We start from the raw sequence: 22018 nt of genomic DNA, 5'->3' as shown, positions 1-22018 counted from the left end.
TACCACAAAAATGACAAGTAGTTTTGCAGTTCTTACCTTTGATGTTTCTTTCTTCAAGAACTTTTGATGATTCTCCTTCTTCAGTGCTTGTGTAGCCTAATCCTATTACATCATTGTTGGACTAGGGGATTTTAGTAATTGCTCAAAGTATTTAATGGCTTCATTTGGCTTGTTGAAGCATTCAACATTCTCTCTTTCTCTTTTTAGATCATTTTGCAGTTGTTCATTCTACAACTTCAATGTAGTTATCTCAATGTCTTTGACATTCTACTCATGATGAGCATTCATCATCTGGCTTAGGGTATCCAATTGCATGTTGGATATTCTGATTAGCTTTATTGGCTTCTCTTCTAGTTTATTTGCTAGATTTCTCTTGTCTTCTTCAATCATGGCCTTGTCTTCTATGGCTCTCTTCTTTTGTTCAGTTACCTCGCATAACATCATGGCTTGAGATACTTGTTCTAGCTTGAGATTTTTGATTTCCTTAGCTTGTACTCTATTTTTTTCCATCAGATTAGCAATTGTTGCATCAAATTTGTTAGAGCCCAATGGCAAACAACTTGGTGGTGTCAATCTCTTTGTATTGTGTGTCATTTTCTGCAATGGTAATTTCTTTCCTTCTCTTTAAGGATTTCCTTAACTCTTCTCTGGCCTCACCAAGTTGATGTAGAATGAATTGTATCTCAATTCCTTGATTCTCAATAATCTTTCCCAATTTGTAGACTTCCATTTCAAGATCTTTTCTTGAAGTTGCAAAATTTCTCCTTTTGAGAACTTAGCTTGGATACCAATTGTTGGAATTAAAAATAGGAAAGGTAAACTTCTAAGAGGAGGAGGTGGATGGGGGGGGGAGGGTGGGGGGTGAATCAGAAGTTCAAACTTCAAAAAATAAAACTTTCACCATTCATACATCACATGCATTCAATATATAAACTAAAATAACATGTAAAGCAAATGCATCTAAAAAATGTAATCAAACACATACACTTGACACCAGATATAATTACCCATAAACCCTTCAAATGAGAAGGTAAAAGTTGGGTGGGGATGAAACCCACAAATCTTTACTCCTGCAGCAATAAAGTGTAGCCAATTAAGGTTACAAGAGTTTGACCATGAAACATGATTTTCCCTATGAAAGGCATGCCTTGTTAAAGGCTTACAAAGACTGTTAAGTCCCACCTTGTTAGAGGATTTTAACACCCTGTTAGAAGTGTGTCTGGTTAAAGAACTTTAGGTCATTGACTTGGAATGCCACCCTATTAATGGATTTTGTACAACTTGTTAGGACTACTCCACCTAGGAGATTTAATTGAAATCACCTATTAAAATGTCTTAGCATAGATCTTATGAATGGATCTTACTTGCCTAATTAAAGATCAAATTTGCACAATGTCCTTCTTGATCCTCTATGATCAAATGTAACAATGTTGTGTCCTTCTCTATTCTTTATTCTCCTCTAATTGATTCTGCAATTCACTCTCACTACTAAGTCACCTTGAATGCTCTGTGAACAATTCGATCACTTGCCCCTTGTTATCTTGTTACTCTCCTTGCTCTCATTACAAAAAATTTTAGGGCTTCGTCTTTCTTATAAAGACTTTGGTAGCTTAGGGTTAGGTATGAAGCTACGGCTGAGATTCATTTATTTTTCCACTTAAACCTTCCTATTTTCTAATTGGCTGCATATTGCATAGGGAATCCACATATAGATTTGTCTTTATCTCCAAAAGAGCAAGATCTATCTTTAAGTTGGCATAAAAATGTGTTACATAGTTGTTTGTGCCATAACAAACATATATGTCCAATCTATGTTGGTCAACATATGAAGTCACTCAGCATGGTCTATTTGCTTGACACTTGAGTGACTTAGCACTCATTACAACTTGGCATTAACTATTATTCACATATTGTGTTTGACATGTACTGCTAGTTAGGCATGAACTAAGTAAATGACTTAAGTTTGTTGACACTCAATTGTCAAAACCAATCAGAGATCAACAAAACATCCGTTAATCTGATTGGTTGCATGTGGTGCATAAAGATTCTTAATATACCTTCGTATATATCTTCTAGAATCATAAAGAAATTCTTATCTCGGCCCAAAAATGGTTTGCATAGGAGTTTGTGCCATGACAAATAACGATGCCCAAGACTATATGCTCGGCACTTGAAAGTTCTGATGCTCAGCATTTGCTATATCCTTAATGTTCTAACTCAATTCCTAAATCACTTGGCATCTACTATTTTACTCAGCACATGAATCACTTGGCATAAATAATGTCTTTGACACTTGAGTGACTTGATGCAAACCATCTTCGCAACACATACTAGTGCTTGACACTAACTACATATATTGCTTGACATGCACTAGTTTAATTTACACATACAAAGTTCTTTTAAGTAATGACTTAAGTGTTTTTTCATTACCTTGTCAAAACCAAAATGAGATCAACAATATCCCCCTTTGACATCAATGGAAAAAACACTTTTTTATGCATATACAACCTAACTTATCTGCATAACTCAAATAAACTATATCTCATGCAAATTGTCAAATTTTCAAAATTTTGCACAATTGATGACTTAACTATCATCCCTCTCCAAAATTTTATAACTCCCCTTGAGTTGAGTGTTGTTTGTTGTTACTAAATTTTCTAGAACTCCTAATGAGTAGATATGTTGTACTACTATTGTCCCCTATTTCTGTCTCAAAAATGTGTTCTCCAATTTTTTTACTTTTAAAATATGGGTACCTGTTTCTAAATTTTTATTATTTTTTTCTTTTAAAAAAAATAGGTACCCATTTTTTGAAATAAAATATGTGCACCCAATTTTTTTTTAAATGGGTGACCATATTTAAAATTTAGGATTGGTTGCTCGAGCCTAATATGGGTGCCCAATTTTTAAAAATGTTATCCATTTCTCAACAGGTCTCATTTCACAGAATTGCAACCCAACTTTATGAATTCACCCCTATTTAGTCTAATTGTTGCTTCTGATGTGCTATATCTTTCTAAAGCTGCTCCTTCTCCTTCTAGTATATTTCCACAGACTCTTTCTCATGCCTTAATTTATGATCAAAATTATGAATATCTACCTCTACCATATCTTAAATCAACTTCACATTATGTTGAAACTCTAGCATAGGTGTTCGATGCTCTATAGATTTTACTACAACATTTTAGGATTCAAGTTTTTAATTTTTATCTTCATTATATGTTTGGTTTATCAATGATTTCCTCTAGTTTGATTGGAATGCATCTCAACTAGCCACTCCAACGATGTGATCACCCATCTATCTCCAGATTGTACAAGCACTTGATGTTTTATAGAATCTAGATAGATACTGATAGTTTCAAAGCTATAAACCTAAAGACCATCATGTCTATGACATACTTTAGGGAAAAATTAGATGTCATGTTCTTGTGCATATGTTTCAATTGCTTCCTTCAAACTCAACTAAGGTGCACCCATGGAAGTTGAGGCTTGTTGTTGAGCATATCCTATAGCTTCTTATTATTGGTTAAGTGCCTCAAAATGGCACTACTTTTTCACCCAAAAGATAGCTTACATTCTCTTTAGCCCTAGGTTTTTCCATATTCATACACTAGCAGACTTTCAAGTGATTTGTATGTCATAGTACCTACAACAACACTTTATTGGATTCTATCTAGTGCTCCCATAATACCCTTCAGGTTGTCTAACTATTATTTCTACCATGCAATCTCTTTCTAAAGTTGCTCCATCTCCTTCTGGTATATTGCCACATACTCTCTCTTGTTCCTTAAATTATGATCAAACTTCTGAATATCTACCTAGACCATATCTATAATCAAATTCACATTGTGCTATAACTTTGGCATAGGTGTTTGATCCTCAATAGCTTTCATTTCAATATTTCAGCATTCAAGTTTACAAGTTTCCTCTTCTTTATATCTTAGTTTTATCGATGATTTCCTCTAGTTTAATTATGGTAAATTTCAACTGGTTGCTCCAATGATGCAATCACCCATCTATCTCCATATTGTGCAAGGACATGTTGTTTTATAGAATCTAGATAAATACTTATAGTTCCAAAGCCATAAACCTAAAGAACATCATGTGTGGATCACACTTTAGGGAAAAATTGGATGTCATGTTCTTGTACATATGTTTCAATCACTTCTTTCAAACTAAATTGAGGTGCACCCATAGAATTATTCAAGTGAATCTCACTACCCATGGAAGCCGAGGTTTGTTGTTGAAGTGCCTCAAATTGGCATTTCTTTATCACCCAAAGATAGCTTACATTCTCTCTAGGCCTAGGTTGTTCCAGAGTCATACATGGACTAGTTTCTCATAGATTGGGTATTTAGAATGCGAAAGCAACACTTGAAGTTAAATAGCCAGACTAACCACCAACAAGGATGATGTTGGTGATTAGTCTAGATATTTATCTTCAGGTGTTATTTTCTTAGATTGTCTATATTCATCAAACTTTCAACCAACTCATTGACAAGGGCACTGTCATGGGTTTGGCATCGGGGTTGGATGTGTCAAGCTTTTCGACCAACATTGGTCAAATTTTTGATGATTACACATCAAAAAATTTAAATGTCAATTTCTAAACCTTAACCAAGGCTAGTCGACCTTTCAACTAGTCTTTATCAAAATTTTGACCAAATGACCACACACAATACTATCATGGGTTTGGCATCCTGGTCGGATGAGCCACACTTTTTGACCAATAATGGTTGAATTTTCAATAACCATAATGGCTAAATGTAGATGTTGATTTTAACCAAGACTTGCATGCAATGTTTGACCTGAACAACAATTCATCAAAATTTTGACAGGAAAAATATCGACAAGGCTATTTCTAGATCATTTGACCAATTTGGGTAGAGAATTTGATCAATTTTCATAAAAAAATTGAGGCACATTCTACTAGTGATATGAAAAATAAAGTAAATGGAGTGCTTTATATAGAGCATGGAATTAACTAACTCCTATAGGTTGGCCAACATAGAAGTTAATGTTAGAAATATTTAGAATAACAAAGAGAGGGGGGGTGAATGAGCTACTCAAGGTCCATAAGTACCATTTGAATAATCAAACATATAACATTCACTATTTTTCTTATCCTATTGTAACTTGGTCTCTACTATATACTAATATACAAAATTACTTGTAGTTCACTATCTTATTATAATTGGCTTGCTCAATCTAAACATGTAAATGTAAAACATCATAAAACATTCAACAAGAGTTTGATACTCGGATTTTATGTGTAAACCCAATTTGGTAAAAACCACCAGCAACATGTCACCACTTTTTGACTCTTTTGAAGTGATCTCTGTTAGGAGCCAACCTTCTTAAAGGTTATAGTACACACTGTTAAATGTGACTTGGTTAGAAGATTCAATCACCTTGTTAGGAGTGTCCTTGTTAGAGGATCTTGATCGTTCCATTTAGAATCTCATCTTTCTAAAGGATTTATGTAGGCTATTAAGTCCTTCAAATGATATGTTAGGTCAACCTCTATTAAAAGGATTTTGATACAAAAAATTTACAATTATCAAAACAAAAATTGTAGGGTTTGATCTCTATGATTACAAATCACTTTTGCGGGTTCATATCATTGTTCGATTCATATGTTGATTCACTAGTGAGTTCCCCATTGTCATCTATTTTCTTGATTTTGTTGGCAACCCTTCAAGCAATTAATCTTCTCCTCTCAAATTTAAGCCTTCCTCTTAGATTAACGTATCGATTTCAACAACATCTACATAAGTAAATCCTTTCTCTTTCTTCACACTCACTAAATATCTTTTAACTCTATACCTCCTTAAATAGGTAATTCTTGCTTTGCCATTTTCCATGATCACGGTTGATCTTAGGGTTTATGATCTTGTTCATCGAGTTTTTTTTGTATCTGTTCATCTTCCTTCTTTTCTACAAACTTATCATCCTAAATTCAATCTTAAGTATTCAACATAATCCTCACCTTGAATTAAATGATCCAACTCATCAATCCTATCCTCAACATGGTTTCCATGTCCCAAGAAACTAACTTAGTTGGCTGGAAATCATGGTTCCTCAAATATATTCAAAATACTTTTACTTAGTAATCACTAAGCTCTATCACTTGGTCATCACTTAATCACTAGGTCATTGTAAGACTCTTTTCTTAGGATCAACTAACCTACTTGATTGATATTGATGGTTGGTCAACACTTGATTTGTTCAGCTTGCATTAGAACTTAGTTGACACTAGCATCATTTGTCATACCTTAATCTTTTACTCTATTTCTTGGTTAAGCTTTACATATATGATATAAATAATCACTTCTTCTTAGCAAAGTTTAACTGATCAAATGTCCATTGCAACTTCCTTTTCATAATTCAACCTTTTCTCTAGGTGATATTATTATGAGTAACTTTCCAAATCCTCCTCATCAGTCAAAATAGATATGAAATTTATATTAGATAAAAACATGTCTCATTAGTAGATTTGACATCAATAAAAAAATAATAATTGTTCCAAATGTTGTTTTCAACAGTTAACACTTGAACATCTCTAAAATTGGACTTGAAGAGGGGAGCCAAAATAGAGTTTCATCAAGGGAACACTCTTCCCCTAATTGTCCCTATTGGTGTTTTAAAACTATTGAGCAATGGGATGCTTCAATACCAAAATGATAACACTTATGCAACCTAAGGATTAGCCATTTCCTATTTTCAATTACACATGCACACCACTTGGATCCAACATTAACAAAACCAAGAATGGTTTCCTTCTCTTTAGGCTCTACAAAACCAAAGTGGGTATACCTAAGGGATGACTCAATCTGACTATTGTTGTATGAAAACTATCTTAGTTTCATTCTGATTCTCATCCTCAATCCATAATAACAACTAATTGTGACATATTAAACCAAATACATCCCATTTAGTAGATTTGGTCATAAAGTCTTCTATAGATCTGCAAGTATTATTTGCAATAGTGGCTAACTAAAGCTAGAATATTTCATGAAAACAAGTATTGACCAACTTTGAAGATCTTCAGGAAATAAAAGTAAAATTGACTATAAATTTTGCATTTGATACCCATTTATGATCTATTTCTCTTCCAGTTGAATCAATTTGACTAGTGCCTAATCTAGTAGGGTTCAGAGTCTACTACAAATCTATAGATCTAATTTGTTTCCTTACAAAAAATATCATCAGCAGTTCTTACTGGAATCCATCATTCTAAACATCCTTCTCATTACTACAACAACAAAATTATCAAATTCATCAAAGCTCTTACTTAATTCATCAAACTAATTGTAGTGATAAAAAGGTATATAGCCTAAAGGCTTACATTCAATTACACAAGTTTTTACTCATACAACATCAAGATAACTAAGTAACCAAAAGGAGACAAAATTCAGAAAGAACTGATATGGAGATAGCTCATACTTTGTATTAATTTTCTTTGAAAATTGTATACACTTTGTAGTAAACTTAGAATGACCATAGGAAGAAAAACAAAGATCATTATGTATTAATGTATTCCCATAAACTAGTAGAGAAAATACATCATAGAGCTTACTCAAATTACTTGGACCGAAAATAAACTAAGTACATGACTAAAAGCATTAGAAATCGCACCCTTGTTCCAGCCTTGGGATCTTACTTAAATATGTGAGATGCAAAAAGCTTTAGGCTTGAAAAACTTGACAACTGTCCAACAAAACTGAATATAATAGAAAGTTAACTCAACAAAATGTACTTTAGGTAGGCCCATTTCTATTACATCAAAAAAAGTTACTGGCTTTTTATTCACCACCACTATTCTAAATCCTCTAAATATGCTACCCTTAAGCTGGCCAATGATGAGTCCTATGGTATTTCTATATCAACTTTTACCTTTTGATTTTCACTTTTTTCACCTTGGACTGACAATATTACTTTTATCCTTGATTTTTTCTTTGTCACGTCCACATCTTAGGTTTTGGTAGCTATAACTAGAGCTAACTAGACATTCTTGTCTTCTTCTTTCTATTGGCCTTGTGTACTGATAGTGAATGATTTGGATCTCATCATCCTGCATCTCATCACTGTTAGTTTCAACTTCTTCAAATTTTTCACCCAGAGAAATTTTTGCCATCTATTTGTTAAACAATGTGTCATCTTGCCAATCAAACTACAGAATATCTTGTTGCCTTTTGATAACATATTCTGCCTCCCTATTAATATCAACAAATTCTTGTTTCAAAGCATCAAAGAATATTTGGGCTTTCACTATCTTTTCAGTTGTGGTAGCTCACCATGCATGCCCTATGTCATTTATAATTCTATTCATCCTTAAACAAAAAATATCATCAAGTTCTTTTGCCCATTCATCTTTGTTTTTAAAATTATTTTTCCTATCTAGGGCACAAGGAATCAAACTAAACTTTTGGCTTTTGTACCTATGCAAGTAGCCTACTATTATTCTTTGTAAATGAATCCTCCTATTGTCAAAATCAAAAATATGAGAAACAAGATCAAAGGTCTTCTCAATTTAATCATAAGAAGTCGTTATGATAAAGTAACATAAAAAAGTCATTTCTTTCTTCCTTCTCACCCACTTATTCACAATAGGCTTCAAAGCCTCATCACTGGCTTTCAATTCCTCCCAAATACTGATCACTCTAGCCAATTGATCATAGACAAGTAGCCATTCAATTTTGTCCCCCAAATATGTGAGATCTTTCCTTAATTTATCTTCATACTTTTCCTCCAACTCCACATGTAATGCCCGCAACTTGCCTTTTTCTTCTTCAAAGTCTTCGGTTGTCTAGTATTTCGGCCTCTAAGGTGTATCTGGTACTTCTACGAGGGGGGTGGACTTGAAAGGTTTAGATGGGGGGCGAGGGTATGTTATTCTTGGTGTTTTAGACTTCACATTAATTTATTCTCAAGCTAAATTCTCCTTTTCACCTCTTTATTATACGCCTCCAGAAGTGTTTCATATTTATTTTGTAATTCAAACATGGATTTTTCTTCCTTCTTAGCAGTGGTCAAAAAAAATTGGGATGAATCTACATTCCAATGTGTCACCTGTATATGAGAAGTATCAAAAACTCTCCTTACAATTATGTTTCTCGTCAATCTAGACTCATTTGGTTGTGATAGTGTGGCTCTAGACCCTCTTCTTAATGACCAACTAACCAATGCGGCTTGATCCTCAACAAATGTAGTACCTTGGAAGTCCTTTTTATCCTAATCTTGCAAATTCAATTTATTTGAAACAAAATTGAAAACTAAGGCATCAACAATGTCCCAATTTGGTAACAACAAAATGCTAGATGCCTTCACCATTCATCTTCCGTCTTTTGGGCTTATATTCTGAAAATCTCTTATCATTTCTTTTCTTGTTTGGTTCTCAATGGACTATTCATCAATATCTAGATGCTCTATTTTCACCCTTTTACAACTTTCTTAAAAATTATTCATGTTTATCCTCCATGAAAATTGTTGGAAAGCCCTAGATTTTACAAAATTGTCATCAACCAAAAATTGATGACTTGCCTACTCTAACACAAGGTCCAATTCCATGCCTCTATAGTCAGCTACTGTTAGATCCAAACTTGGTGGAGGAGGTTCTTGAGGGTTACCCTCATCTAACTCTTCTCGAGTAATAAAAATGCCTTCATGTGATCCAATTTTCTCAATTTGCTCGCTAGTGAGTTGCTTTTCTCCAATCCTTAAAGGGGATTGAGTGGGTGAATATTCCTCAACTTGAGGACTCTTTTCTTTTATTACCTTCTTCCTCTTGGACGACACTGGTGGATCCCATTATTTTTTTTCCCTTATCCACAGGAGTCCTTTTATTCTGAATCATAGTATAACCTAGTTTCTTTAGAACAATTATTTGACCAACTCCTATATTGGGAGTGAAAGCCAACCTCCTCATGACCTCTCTGGCCTTATTAGGGTAAGAAACAATAAAAAAATGTTTCTTCTCATTCATAGCTTCCATTATTTCAAGGAAGATATTCATGAGCTTATTTACTTTATCAACCTCTATATTAGCATTATCTAGAGGATCATATTTCTAATCAAAACAATGAATAAATTCTAAAACCCAAGAATCAACCCTCCATTTTTCCTTTTTAGTTTCCTATTCCTACAAAGAGAATTCATTCCTTATAATTTCCTTTGGATAGTATGAATTATGTTTGATATGAACTAATTTAATCCTATGCCTCAAAGTTCGATTAAAGAATCCTTGAGTTTCACAAAAATGAGGATGGAAGATAGTCATTTTATACTGGTCCAAAATTTTATGTAAAAAGATCCAACCCCCTTTGGTAATCACAAATTGATGTGCCACAGTACAAGTAGGAAAAATGGACCCTAATGACCTTTTCATTAGAAACATATCTTCCACTCCTCCTAATTGCCACAAAACTTTAGTCATTCCTACTTTTAAAGGTACTTGGTAGGGCAAAACATGAGAGCTCCCCTTAAAACCATAATTTCTAAAAATAGTAGAAATAGAGTAAGGAATGATATCTCCCCAATTGTGTGAAACTTTCAAATTATGGGAGTTGTCCATAGGCCTAATGAGGTTCATTAGTGCCTTGGGGATCCTAGGATTGTCACTTAATATAAGGTATCTCAATCTAGAAGCAAAATACCTATCAAGGCTAACAAAACTGGCAATATTTGCATCCCAGGTAATATTTGCACTCCACAACCAGACTGGCAATGTTTCCCCATTCTCCTCTTTATTTAATTCCATCTCTTTACCAAAATATGTCGCCCCTTTAAACAAAAACATATGCATCAAGAGAGAATAATGCTCAAATGTCTTCTCCAATTTCACTTTGGCAATTCCAACCAGACCAACATGGATTTCTTCAGCTAAAAAGGAAGCAAAATCAAAAATAGCATCTACACCAAAAGAGGAAATTTGAACCATCATATACATAAGGTCAATAGGCATGAAATCCTACTCGTCTTTACCAAAAACATGACACAGGGTCCTGTATATCTCTACAGCTCAAGAGGTGAAAAGAATCTTCTTAAAAGATTCCCTCCAAGCTGTAGTGATCACTGGAAAAGTTCCAATTGTGCCAATGTGTGCCCTTAGTGCACCTCCCCTAATCAGATCCTTTTTTTCCTTGGATTCATTTTCTAGTTTTGATAGGTTAATGGGCACATGATAATCTAACAATGGCTCTAGGTGAAAAACCTCCCTAATTTCCTTAGGACTAATTGAGATTAGAGGCACACCATCAGTTCTTCTCACCACCCTAATAGCTTATTCATAATTCTTGGCAATGGTTTCCAGCAAATCATAATCCATGAAAACACATGGAACTACTAGCTTTCCCAAATCAAAATTCCAAACATTAGCATGAGGGGCAAATAAATTCCTTTCTGAAAACCATTTTTTGAACAAAACAAGACCAGTTTCCATAGTTGCTGCATCCCTAACTCAATTCCCCTTATCATACAAGTCATCAACAATCTTAAGCCTAGGGTTTAAGGAAATTAACTTCTTAACTTGTGTAGGTTCAGTAGTAGATTCTGGGAGTAATTCTAGTAGATCATCATGAACATTCCTATCCATATAAATTACTTGCCCAGAAAATGCTTTCTTAGGAGGTATCTTGATTGTAATTCACAAGGACTGGAAGGCTACAAAGGTTATAATATGAGTACTTACTTGATTAGCCAAAAGTGTTCTTCTTCAAACCTCTTCAATAGCTCATGAACAAGGAGGATTGCTTCACGTCTTTGCTAGGTTTATCACAATATTGTCAGTAGGCTCTGGTGCTCAAAAAATGTGAAATCTTTGTTTGTATGAGACTAGAAATGGTAAAATTCTCTGTATTATACTCTATTTTTCTTGCACACGATGCTTTCATTCATCATAAATGCACAGAATTGAAAAATAGGTTGGCATCATATTTCCTTTTCAACTTGCACCATTGATCCTCGAAAAATCCTACGATCTAGGAAAGAAAACTAGGCTAACTCACCTTTCTCCCTAAGACGCTGGCAATCAAACCAATAAAATACTTCCATCTATACCTTTCCTTTAATGTTGGCATCTCAGTTTGGGTCCATTGGTGACTGGGGACACATGTCATCAAGTTGCTACCTCGCTATGCAAAACTTTTGAGCACCTTGCTACAACGAGATAGCAATGACCATTGATGTTGCTTTGATTGTGTGGAAGATATTTTATATGAATCTTGTGAGAAATATGGTGGCTCTCTCATTTTCTAACTCGCTATACCTAATCTTCATGCAACTTTTAATAGCGAGATAGTGACAGCCATAGATTGGAGGATGATCTAAGGGCATGGAAATTGCGTGAATCTTTTAAGCTGTGGTGGGACCCTCACTCGCTACCTCACTATACCTAAAAAGTGCACATCTTTCCATAGCAAGATAGTGAGTGTCATTGATCCATCCATGATCTAGCAATTAGGATCCTTCATATGTTTTATGCACGGGACGTGGGTCCAAGTTACTACTGATACTGAGCTGGCTTAATCATGCTAGCATATATATATTATTTTAATTCCTAATGACATCACTCCCCCTTGGCTCTGTTGTGTTGTCATTTTTTCAATTGAGTCACTACTTCGCTACAGACAAAAATTATTTACTTTTAGGCAGCGACATAGCAACTTCTAGCAACCCTTCAAAAATCAGTACCCAAAAAAATAAAAATAGAACAACCATGGCTGATTTAACTGTCATGGAAATAAAGGTATATTTTGTAAGATATCTTCCTCGAGATCATCAAAATCACTTCCCATTTAAAAGAACACCATCTTTGTAATATTCAGGCACTCACCATGTTGTTACTGGGAAAATTGATAATTTTTCGATTGCGAAGTAGCGACCTCCGGAAGACAATGAATTTTGGTGATGGAGAACATGTAACATAGTAATTGAAACTTCACCCATTAATATTGTTGTCAGAGAAGATGGTTGTGCATATTTATCAAACTATATGGGAAACCACAATCACATCAATGTTTGAAAACTCTGGCCACTTTCAGAGCACTCACCATGTTGCTACGAGGAAAATTGACAATTTTTTAGTCTCGATATAACGACTCACCAAAATATCTTAGGTTCTGGTGAAGCCACTTGTGAATTGTTCCCTATGCATCCTTTCCACCCTAGGATAGAGCATGTGACCATAATGTTTTCAAACTAATACACTTCTCCAGCGCTGGACTACAATTTTGGTACCATGACAGAGTTTTTTGATGGTCGCTACATCACTATAGTAAAATGCCTTGCAACTTTTTATAGCGAGTACACGACATCTGTGGATCCAAACAAGATCCAACGGTGGGACAAGACCTTGCCAAAGGACACAACAATGACTTCGAAGTAGGTGGGAAAAGAATATTCAAACATTAATAAAAAAAACTTTGCACCCAGCTAATTTTAAAAGGGCAAGACCTAGGGTTTTACATAGATTTTAAAAGATATAAAAATACAAAACCTAGAACCTGAAACCCTAGGATCAAATAAAAGGACTCACAGCTAATTTTTTGCACCATGATTTTAAGAGAAGTTACTATGAAAAAATCAGACCAACAGTCCCATCAGAGGTGGACAACTCTCTTGATGATCAAGTGCACAAACCCTTAGGGCTTTCTCGAGGCTCCAAAATGAGTCTCACGATCTAGAAATTGGTCCATATTATGAAGAAATCACATTTCAGTGCAAGGAGTAGATTCCAAGTGGATTAAATGAAGAGAAGGGAGGACCTAGGGGAAATAGACCCAACCTTGATTTTATCACCATGAAATAGGATCTTTAAAGAGGAACTATTAGGTTTTAGCCCAATTCCACCTAGGATGACAAACATAAAGGGGAATAAGAGATGAAACAGAGAAGTAGATTGACGATCTTGCATTAAATAGGTGTTAAACTTTCATTAAATTAGAGAGTTTTCAATTTAAGATAGTGTAGAACCATTCATTATAAATCCCCAAATTAAGCTCATTAATCATAAGTAGGAAATACGTTCCACAACAAGTAAACTGATATTGCTATAGGGGTTCAACTATGTAGTTTTTTGACTCAAACTCATTAATCATCTTTCAAGAGTAATGGTTTAGATGAATTTGTCTCTCATGAAAATAAATGGAATACTTTTCACTCATTGGATCTAAGAATAAATGGAATACTTTTCATTCATTGGATCTAGGTACTGCTTGTAGAGGTGAAGCACTCAAACTTCTTCAGAGGTCACTCATCCTAATACTACTCCAGCTTGAGTGCACTTAACTAGGAAGTTTCCTCCATTGTTAAACATGGAATAGATCCATCAAGAAATTGAGGTTACATGGTCCAATGTTCACCTTTTCTCTAAAAGCTTCCAAATTCTCCACCCATATAATGGAGTATTTTGGCATGGGTTTCCCATCAATCTCCATTTTGATTCTTTCAAATACCTTTTATTTTTAATACAAATCCTCAATGTATTATTATGTCTACATAAAATTATTTTGTATAACAATCTAATAAAAAATAATTAACAAAAAAATTATAAAATATTAAATTTTCAATAAAAATAAAAAATAAATCTTTGCATTAAATTTCAATTATCTACAATATTAAGGCAAGAGCCTACAACACAATGGTAACTTGTGAGCCTCTCGTCAGGGAGTTCTTGGGTTCGAAACTACTAAAGCTTAACGAATGATAATAATTAATCTTCACAAATAATAATAATAAATAAATGATAAATAATAAAGATTTCAACTGATTACCTATCAAAAATAAATAAAAAATAAAAATTATCTACAATATTAAAAATAATTCAGCTAATAAGAATATGAGTGAGCTAAAGTCATTGCCAATGGCTGGGGGCAACTTATATGCATCCGTATCAAAATGTTAAAGTCTAACTGACTTGCACTTTCATTTTAAAAATTAAAAACAAACATATAAGTTAAACCTCAGTGTGAAAATAAAAATAAAAAAACAAAACGGAAAAAGATGGAGATAACGTGTATATTGCAATCGTCAAAAAAATAAAAAATAAAAAATATCTACAATATTAAAAATGGAGATAACGTGTATATTGCAATCGTCGTACAATATCCTTAGATATGCATCATTGATTTTAAAACTCGGTACATTTCATATATAAAACACCTTCGGCCTAAATATAACGGAATATCTACCTATCGACGTCATCTCACAGCGGATAAAACGAGAATACGAAAAAACCAAGCGAATAGCTTGGCGAGAACAAATCGCAACGGTATCCGCGCAATCGAATGGTTAACAATATTATGATCGTATTGTACGTCTTCAGAAGCACTGTCGAGCGTTGATCAGTTGTTTCAGGTCGCTTTCCTTCAAATAAGTCTGCCATCGTCGCAAATATCAATTCAATGCCAATTGTTTCATGTACCTATTTGGAAAGGACCATTTTTCTAAACAACTTGGTTTCAAGTGAGACATTTAATTGTTTTCAATTGGTCTTCATCGCTACGAAGCCGCCCTTATTGATTTCCATTCTAAACTCAGGCTGTTTTGATTTACCTAAGAGTCGCATCCAATTTATGTCTGAAAAGGTGCGAGAGTAAATCTATGATTTACAGCGAAAGTCAGGGAAGGTGTGCCTACAGAATTTTCCCACTTCACCGCTCATACAATGGAATATTCCCACTTCACCGTCCACTGCACCGTCCATACAATGGAATATTCCCACTTCTTGATCTTCTATAACTTGAGCTCAATCAGAGTAGAAATGAAGCGATAAGACGAGTTAGATCTAGAAGTGATAATGGAGATTTTATTTTTTGTGATTTCGTTCTTGCTAGGATTCATCACAAATCAGAAGCAGCTGTTCTGTTCAGCAGGGAACTTGGGTGAGTATAGTTTTGTGTTGATTATTTTGTGTCAAATCAATACTTGATTCATTCATTTTCATAATAACTAGGAATTTTTTTTTTTAAGGCAAATCGTGTTAGATCAGTATTAGAATTCAATTGTGTAGTTTTCAAGTTGATCTATGTTTCGCAAGTAGTCATACAGAAAAACTCGTTGTTAATAAGGATGAATGATTAGTAATCATTGCATCTAGGTGACGCTCACAGGGATGAAGCATCGAGTCATTTAGAGAGGTCACCCATCCAAATATTGTGTCTAATGAAGCATTCATTATACAGCCCCTTAATTCATTGTTTGCATGTAGCACTGATCAAAAGCATTTTGTTCTTGCTATTTGCAGAATACCCATATCCATCTATGACATTTGACGCTCAAAAGGCAGCTGCAAGAACATATGATTACATTGTTGTTGGAGGAGGTACAGCAGGGTGTCCTCTGGCTGCAACTCTCTCACAGCACTACTCTGTTTTGTTACTTGAAAGGGGAGATTCTCCATATGGAAATCCAGACACTGAGGACAATAATGCCCTTTTTAAGGTCATGGGAAAAGCCAGTGGATTTCCTTATATAGCTGAAGGATTTGTGTCAGAAGATGGAGTTCAGTTGGCAAGAGCAAGGATTTGTGTCAGAAGATGGACTTCAGTTGGCAAGAGCAAGAGTTCTTGGAGGTGGGACAACCATAAATGCAGGATTCTACAGCAGGGCAAGCTCTGATTACATTAAGATGATGGAGTGGAATGAGAAGCTTGTGAACGAGTCATATGAATGGGTGGAGAAGTTGAATGCCTTTAAACCAGACAAGCTTTTTCGTTGGAGTTCAGCTTTTCAAGATGCACTATTGGAGGCTGGAGTGATTCCTGATAATGGGTATACTCTCGATCATTTGGAGGGCACAAAGATTAGCGCCTCAACCTTTGACAACAATGGAAGGAGGCACACAGCTGCAGATCTTCTACAATATGCAAATCCAGATAACATTGTGGTTCTTGTCAATGCCACAGCCACTAGAATCCTTCTGGATTCTTCATCAGGTACACTTTTATATTTTTTTGGTTTGATTTTATTTCTAAATATTGAAATACTTAAAATTTGTTTGTGGATGACCTCCATAAAAAAAAAAAAAGTTTTCATTATTTAACAATCTTGGTTTAGGTTTGATGCTCTTTTGAACATAAGATTTCTTATCCTAACATTCACAGGAGACCTTCAACAAGTAGGAATGGCTGACCATTTGGTAGGTCTGGTGATTCTTTCAATGACATAAGATTTTGTTGGCTTTAACAGAAAATTCCAGTAGAACAACTGCAAATTAGTCGTAGTGGGATGTATTGTTTTCTGAATCGGGCTGTTTTGTTTTGTCTCGAAGACAGCAACTTTTTATATATTTATTTTCTGGGTTTCTCTTCAGTTGCACTTAATTTTAATGTTATCTCTTGAGTTGGTCAATCAACAACTTCTATTTTATTTGATTCTGTCACTTGCAATATTATTATTACGATAAATATTGCAGAAAATATATATGCCACATGGGTCTGCTTCCCAATGTCCATGTGCGACACTCTTTAGTATTATCAGATTATATCATGTCGAATTAATAAATTGAGACATCATAGTCGTCAGTCGTATTCTCTTTATTTATTTTTATGGAAGAACAACAATATAAAATTGTTCCTAATGTAATCTATATTGTTAGAATATTTGTAGAATTGAATTATTTTTGAATTTTACAATAATTGTATTTTAATTATATTACTTATGAAAATAGTTATTCTTTCAATTTCTAATTTTATTTTTTGAATTTATGTTCTGGGAAAGGTAAAGACTACTGGGGTTGAGTTCACCAGTACCATAGATGATCTTTCCCATCATGTATTTATCAATCAATTGTCAGAATGGAGTGAAGTGATTTTGTCAGCAGGAAGTATAGGTAGCCCACAACTTCTCCTATTAAGTGGGATTGGACCAAAAGAAGAACTTGAAGAATTGAACATTACTGTATTTTCTGATTTAAACTTAGTGGGAAAAGAGATTAGAGATCCACCACGCACAACTATTATTGTAGAGTCCCCCGAACCACTTGAGTTTGCTCAAGTACAAGTTGTAGGTATAATAGACAATTCACAAGTCTACATTGAGTCTATTAGCAACTATGAACAAGAAGGTGACACAAATTTTAAATATTTAGGAGTTATTGTTACCAAGGTGGCCTTTCCCTTATCAACTGGCAAGCTTCGACTCAAAAGTAAAGATCCCTTAGATGTCCCAATTGTAAGACACAACTACTTTTCTCATCCTTTTGATATAAAAGAATGTATTCTTGTTGTGAAGGTCTTATCAGATCTTATAATGATAAATTCTATTCAAGAATTTGCATTTACAGGCATTGGGAACTCCAAATTTCTTCAATTTGTGGGGGAAGAATCACCACGAAATCAATCAGATTACACTACCTTGAAAAAAAATTGCAAAGATACAGTAACAACAATATGGCATTTCAATGGTGGGTGTGAAGTGGATCTTGTAGTTGACAAAACACTTCATGTCAAAGGTGTTGATGGTCTAAGGGTTGCAGACCATTCAATATTCAAGGGCAACCCAGGGACAAATCCACAAGCTACTATAATGATGCGTGGAAGGTAATATTTTTTTTTTCTTTTTAAAAATTATTCTGAATGAATTATATGACTATTACTAATGACATATTTTCAATGTCATATGCATAGGTATCTAGGAAATCGTATCCTCCAAGAGCGCATGAACATTTGTGAATTGTAATCTATCTGAAAGCTTAATAATATTCAAAAGTTACCCATGCACGTGTCTTATTTAAATAATTATTGAAGTCAATGCCAATTTTTGCATTTCAAAATTTATATTTTTTAATTATGTTGTGATGAAGAATATATCTTAAATTGAACTAAATTTAGTTCCTTGAGTACAATAATATCAAAGTAGCATTATATGAATAAAATAATTCATTTATTTTATTATTTTATTTATCCATATAATACATGTTTGATTGTTATGAAATCTAAATTAATATCTACTTTAATTTTAAAAATTTATTGAATAAAAGAAAAACAAGGAAGCACATTGACTATATTTATCCATACAACTCAACATTTATGTTAAAAATCCCATCACTACTAATTAAGACATTTTCTAAATAGTTTAATGTCTAAGAACAAAATAAATGAATTTTCAAAGTAATAATGAAATCTATAAGTAGAATAGTTTATAACACTTTTTATTCTCATAAAATTATTTAATTTATTATTATATATATATATATATATTAGACTCATGTTTCATCCAATATAAAATAAATTTTAATGTAATTTAGATTAGATAATAGAAACATAGGAAAATGACATTTTTTTTTGAATTTTTTGTATTTAAAAACACAATAAGTAATTTTAATGTATTTTAACCTAATAAATTAATTAACTTGTAGTCATATTCTTAAACTATATGATGTTATTAGAGGTGTATAAATCTAGTAATAAAGAAAACTCCAACATTACAAAATTATGCAGAATATATTTCATACTTCATTCATTATTAAAATTAGAAAGTAATTAAAATAATCATGAAGCTCATAAACACATAATAAAATATTTTGGTCTTGTAAAAATTGCTTGGTCAAATGGAAAAACTATAGTGGGGATAATACCCACAACTCATCACTTTAGCAATAAGATGAATGATTAAAAGCTTACAATAGTGTCATCTTCTAAATGATTAAACTCTATTGAAAGTATGTAATACCTTATTAGGAGGATCAACAATCAAGTCAAAGACTACTCTATTAAGAGATTTAATCCCACTTATACAATGTTCACCTTGTTAAAGGATTTACAATAAGTTCAAAATAAGAGCTTATAAACCCTATTAAAGAACACTTTGTTAAACAGTTTTACAATCTCATTGAAAAACCTGTTAATTATTAAAAACAATTTGTTTTAACTAGTGCTAGCATTCCTTCATTGCATGATAGGTCCTTTTTGTTATGTGCTATCTTCTCTTCTTTGTGATAGCTTCCTGATGTGTCTCTCCATAGCTTATTATTCGATCTTCTAAAAAGATAATTGTTGTTCCATACACATGCAATATTTTTTTATCTCTCTCTCTCTCTCTCTCTCTCTCTCTCTCTCTCTCTCTCTCTCTCTCTCTCTCTCTCTCTCTCTCTCTCTCCCCTTATTTCCCATTTTGTAACCTAATTATAGTTCTCAATGTTTTATAGATCATTTTTACCTTTTCCTTGGCTTCTTTGATAAGCTTCTTCATTTTCAATAATAAAATCTTCTAGAATTTGATAACAATTTAATTTTATGATAAATCTTCTAGGTTTTTGATAACATTTCTAGTTTTTTTATAACTCTATACTAATAGTGACCCTTATGTTTAACATTGCCTTTTTAATTTTTTCCTTTTTTTAAGCAATGACAACTTTCAAAATCTTCACCATAAGGTTCTAGGATTTTGTCAAGTTAATAATCCCCCCTTTGGAAACCTCTCACTAATATTTATACATATATATATATATATGATACTCTTACTTTTCTTTATTATATTCTACATTTCATTTATGTTGATCTCTATTTATTTTCTCCCCATCTTTATATTGTCTCCCTGTTTTTGCTTCCAAAATGCATTCTCTCCTCCATATCCTTATCTTCTCTACTTCTTCCCCTTTAAAAACAATTCCAAAGGAAAATAAAATTATTATTATCTTAAAGTATTGCTTGAATATACATTGCTACTTCCTAGTGGCTTTCATCAAAATCTAGTTCCATTCATCCTCAAAAATTCTAATATTAGTAATGTGACTCTTTATCTTAATCATTCTATTAACAATATCTTCTTATTTTATAGCCTATAGTGTATCTATGAGTGTTTCTACCCTTTTCTTATGTTGCTTCATTAGATCTATATATAGCAATAGTTGACATGATTCTTCAATTATAACTTCAAGTTTTCCATAAAAATTAAATTTGTGAATTATGATCCTTTGACTATTATTTCATTTAGTTCTTTCTACTTTGCTGATAGTATCATTGTAACTTTTGCTAACTTTGTTAGAGTTGATCCTTTCTACAATTTTGCCTTTAATTTATTCTTGATATGATAATTTATTTAATTTTTTTCTATATACATTTGCAATTGTTTTGCACTTGATTTCTTCTAGACATTTTTTAGCTCAGGCAATGACCTCTAAAATGTACTTATCACTTCTTTTACAAGATTCATTCTCTATTTATCTTCTATGTTGTCTAACATTTCAATTCTCTCCTATAGTCATCATGCATATAGTTTTTGCTCTTCATAGCTCAATGGTACATAATTCAAGTATGTTATTCACTTCTTTTTCCTTGTGGTCAATTTCTCTCTTCCATTGTGCCCATATTGCTTCCTTTAATGTCACATCTTGAAGTATTTTAGTAACATGTATTTGCAATGATTCTACATTGTCTTCAAAATATATTGTTATATTATTTTTTTGTTTAAACCTATTGTAATTATGCAGGTCATTTTGCAAATACTTGGGGTCTTATTCGTCAATTATACATACATTATTTATTTTCAAGTGCATTTATCTTATTTAAATACTCTTTTGGTTGTTCTTATATTTATTATTCTAATTGTTCATCTTCTTTAGCTTCTTCTTCTAACTTAGCAACTATATCTCAAGATTTCTTGGCAAAAGCATTTGCAATACTTGTAGAGCTTTCTTCTCTAGCTATATCAATGTGATAACACTTTTCTAATCTATTATTTAGTTCATATATTTATTCAATAGGTGTTATTTCTTTTGATGCAACCTCTTTAGCATGAGAGATTATATTCCATAGTCTTAAATCATCTTTTTCAACATCTTGATACAATTCTTCCATTATCTTTGCTGCTCTTTTCTCGATTTCAAATTTTCTTGGATTTACTTATAACAACCTATAAGTCTTAGTAACACTTGCATGTGGATGTGTCAGTACGAATTGTCTTTTTTTTGGTTCTCTTTTCTAGTATGTCAACATTCTTTCATCTCATTGTGATTTTTTCAAGTAATTCTTCTAGAATATTCCTTTTAAGTTGGCTTGGAAATTGTAAAATTTTGCGT

At 33.2% G+C, this 22018-nt stretch overlaps 1 protein-coding gene and 1 pseudogene across 1 annotated transcript; one reads left to right on the top strand and one right to left on the bottom strand.

Annotated features, from left to right (window-relative positions):
- The window catches only part of LOC149547283 (pentatricopeptide repeat-containing protein At1g03100, mitochondrial-like), a 99419-nt pseudogene extending 84037 nt beyond the window's left edge, over nt 1-15382 (bottom strand).
- A 340-nt stretch (nt 15383-15722) lies between these two features.
- LOC149547282 (protein HOTHEAD-like) lies at nt 15723-18558 on the top strand. Its single transcript, XM_089794726.1, has 5 exons — nt 15723-15881; nt 16244-16485; nt 16517-16934; nt 17142-17146; nt 17719-18558. The coding sequence occupies exons 1-5, from the start codon at nt 15797-15799 to the stop codon at nt 18541-18543; spliced, it is 1575 nt and encodes a 524-aa protein (XP_089650852.1). The 5' UTR covers nt 15723-15796; the 3' UTR covers nt 18544-18558.
- The last annotated feature ends 3460 nt before the right edge of the window (nt 18559-22018 follow it).

This window comes from Cupressus sempervirens, chromosome 7 (genome assembly GCF_028749045.1).
Source record: "Cupressus sempervirens isolate cs-2001-9-10 chromosome 7, ASM2874904v1, whole genome shotgun sequence".
Lineage (NCBI taxonomy): Eukaryota > Viridiplantae > Streptophyta > Pinopsida > Cupressales > Cupressaceae > Cupressus > Cupressus sempervirens.
Note: the sequence above shows the minus strand (reverse complement) of the source record. Positions and strands in the feature narration are given on the sequence as shown.